This window comes from Cupressus sempervirens, chromosome 7 (genome assembly GCF_028749045.1).
Source record: "Cupressus sempervirens isolate cs-2001-9-10 chromosome 7, ASM2874904v1, whole genome shotgun sequence".
In the NCBI taxonomy this organism is placed as follows: domain Eukaryota; kingdom Viridiplantae; phylum Streptophyta; class Pinopsida; order Cupressales; family Cupressaceae; genus Cupressus; species Cupressus sempervirens.
The window spans coordinates 176681626-176685085 of NC_143124.1; the positions used below are offsets into that span (position 1 = coordinate 176681626).

General features: G+C 42.9%; 1 protein-coding gene across 1 annotated transcript; it reads left to right on the forward strand.

Annotated features, from left to right (window-relative positions):
• The first annotated feature begins 891 nt into the window (after positions 1-891).
• On the forward strand, positions 892-2403 carry LOC149546083 (uncharacterized). Its single transcript, XM_089793886.1, has one exon. It carries the CDS (start codon positions 892-894, stop codon positions 2401-2403), a length of 1512 nt encoding a protein of 503 aa, XP_089650012.1.
• Positions 2404-3460: the final 1057 nt, after the last annotated feature.

Here is a 3460-nt window from a genome sequence, read left to right on the forward strand (position 1 = left end):
AAGGAAACTTAGATGAAATCAGATGCACTTAACGACCTCAAAAAGGAAATAAATGTTTTGGAATCAATTGGAGATGTTAAGGCTCTACTGGCAAGAAGCAATTGAAGATCTATAGGCTAAATGTAGTAGAGGACAAGTATAATTAAATGGAAGACTCCTAAAATAGGTGTCACATGCTAATTTTTCAACTACTTTCCTAGTTTTGTCTGAATATAGAGAATGCTTTTAATGTAGTATTCTAGAAATATCTCTCCATTCGGTCTTTCAGTAATATTTTTACATGTACCCTTCACTCTGAAGCTTGTTGCAATCCTTCTCTATATAAAGATTTCTAAGATGTGGAGTAGGGGTTCTAGTATTGGCATTAAGTTATTATTGCCATTAGTGACAACACTTATCCAGATCAGTATAGCTACCGAGCTTAGCACTCAATTTCCTACACTCATCAAGCTTCATAGTTTACACTAAGCATCTATAGTGTATACCGAGCTTTCAATGGTTACCTTATAGGTTCATCACTTAAGTAGTTCATACCAAGCTTCACAATTTACTCTGAGGATTCCAATGTTCACCAAACTTCACAGTGTTTACTAAGTGATGGAAGCATAGTATTTATTGAGTAATGAAAGTGCAGTGTTTATCGAGTGATGGAAGTGCAGTGTTTATTGAGTAATGAAAGTGCAATGTTTACTGAGTGATGGAAGCGCAATGTTTACCAAGTAATGAAAGTGTAGTTTTTACCGAGTAAAAACATGGTAAACAAAGGATTCAATTTTTACTGAGTGATACTATATCTACCAAGTCTCCAATGGTTACTGAGTTCAGAACTACGTCAAGTGATTAGTTTGGACTAAGCCTTCACTTCTACCAAGTGTATGACGATGTTGAGTAATGCAGTGGATGATGTTGGACTTGGTGCCCCATCCTCCTTCCCCTCCCTTGGTCAACAGTCAGCCCACATTAGGGTTTGACCATACTGCCACTACTCTTCGCTTGCTTAGCGAGCCATCCGTTGTTAGGTCTCCCCTTGGTCCTTCTCCTCCTCCGTCCTCCTTGTGTCTTTTGGCCTCTCCTCCTCCGCCCTCTCTCGCTCCTTCTCCCTCTTCGGTGATGAGTTGGGATTCTAAATTGGTGGTCAACTTATCTCATGCCTCTCTTGACCCCCTTTCTTTCAAATTTCTCAAACAGGGTCTCAACTTTTCTTTGTCTCCTCGTTCGATTCCTCATGTGGACTTCCTCATTAGCATTGAGAATGTGATTCAATCTCTTCCTGTTATCATTGCTGAGGAAGTTAGACAAGATTATGCCATTGCTCTCCGTCATGCTATTCCTCCCAAGCGCAACATTCCTAAGGCTAAACTCTTAGCCTTCAAAAATATGGTGAGCAACAATGACCTTATTATTGTTAAAGCTGACAAGGGCAATGCCACTGTGATTCTTGACAAGGCAGACTACATTTCCAAGATGCTCAACCTTCTCTCAGATACTAATAGCTACAAGGTTGCTCCTCGTAACCCTTGTGTTAGCATCCTTAAAAAGGTTAAAGCAACGATTTCTAGCTCTTCCTTTGAGGCTATTATTAAAAAACGTTCGATGCCCACCAAAGAGGTCACTCCTCGTATTTATGGGGTCCCTAAAATCCACAAAAGTGGCATCCCTCTTAGACCCATTGTGGACACCATTGATTCCCCTACCTACAATTTAGCCTCCTTCCTTGCCAAGCTCCTATCCCCCCTTGGTCATAATTCTGACTCCTTCGTCAAAGACTCCAACCACTTTGTCCGATTCATCAAGGAGGCAAAACATGATAGAGGTGAAATTTTGGTTAGCTTTGACGTGGTGTCCCTATTCACCAAGGTCCCCATTCCTGATTCTATGGAGTTAGTTAAGCGCAAATTCAACATTGAGGTTGCCTATTTGGTTGAGCTTTGCTTGCGCTTTACTTTCTTTTCCTTCCAGGGTGTCATTTATGAGCAAGTTGATGGAGTGGCCATGGGCTCACCCCTGTCTCCAGTTATCACCAATCTTTATATGGAGCATTTTGAGGATGTTGCCCTGCGCTCTGCCCCCCTCAAACCCAAGTGGTGGAAGCGTTATGTAGATGACACCAATGTCTGTTGGCCCCATGGTCTTGACAGTTTGGAGGAATTTCACCACCATCTTAATAATTTAGTTACTTGCATATCATTTACCAAAGAAGTCGAGTCTGATGATCGTCTCTCCTTTCTTGATGTCCTCATCATCAAGAAACCAGATGGCTCCTTTGGTCGTCGTGTCTTTCGCAAAGCTACCCATACAGACCGTTATCTTCATGCCTCCTCCCACCATCATCTGAGCCAAAAAGAGGGCATTCTCAAAACCCTAACGTTGAGAGCCCATCGGATTTTTGATGTTGATCACTAACCTCTTGAGCTCTCTCACCTTCGCCAAGTGTTCCTGTGGAATGGTTATTCCAACAAACAAATCTCTAGAGCCTTCCACCGAGCTAGGTCCCTTGTTTGTTCCCCTCCTGCCGCCTCACCTCCCCCTCTTGATCCTACCCCCTTCTTCACCCTCCCCTTTGTCAAAGGTATTTCTCATAAGATCTCTAAAATTTTAGTCAAAAAGGGTATCCGGGTGTCCTTCAAGCCCCTCTCCACTCTCAACCGTTGCCTTCCCCCGCTCAAGGACTCTAGGAATTCCTTCATGGATTTAGGAGTCTATAAGGTTCTTTTCTTGTGTGGCATCCCTTACATAGGTGAAATAGGACATTCTTTTGCCACCCGACTCAAAGAACATGCAGCGGATATTAGACATGAGCGGGTTCTCAAGTCCGCCCTTGCCGAGCACTCATCCTCTACTAAACATCATATTTGTTTGGAGGATGCTCTCATTGTTTCCAAGGAGCATAACTTCTTCAAAAGGAAGTTCAAAGAGGTGGTTGAGATATATTTCAACTCGTCTAACCTCAACCGTGATGATGGGTGGCACCTAAACCATGCTTGGTGTCCCTTGTTGTCGTCCCTTCAGTATTCTAGCCCCACCTTGTCCTGAGTGTTCCTTGTATCCCCTGTTCTGCCTTGGGCCCCCCTCTCCCCCCCCCTTTTTGGTTTTTTAGGTTTCTCTCCCCCTTGGTGCTCCCTGTCCCTTCCTCCCTCCTTCTTGTCTTCTCTCCTTCTCTTATTCCTCTTAGGCTCTTTGGTTTTTCTTGTGCCGGCCTTCATGTTTCTCTCTTCTTTCTCCTCCGTGCTAGTACTAGGGCTTTGGGGGCCTTCTTTCTTAGTTTCCTTGTTGTGAGTCGGTTTGCTCTTGTTTATTTTATTTTTTATTTTTAATTTTATTTTTTTGTGTTACCCCCCTGGTGCTTCATTTGCAGGCATGGGCTAGCATGTGTTCCTATACATTTGTTGGTATTTGTTGGCTTTCTTCTTGTTGTGTTTTCTCATGTTCTTCTGCAGATTTTTTCTTTCTCTTTTTATAT

Bases quoted from the DNA above. Each gene is read 5' to 3' on its own strand.
- LOC149546083 (XM_089793886.1), top strand. From the start codon at position 892: ATGCAGTGGATGATGTTGGACTTGGTGCCCCATCCTCCTTCCCCTCCC.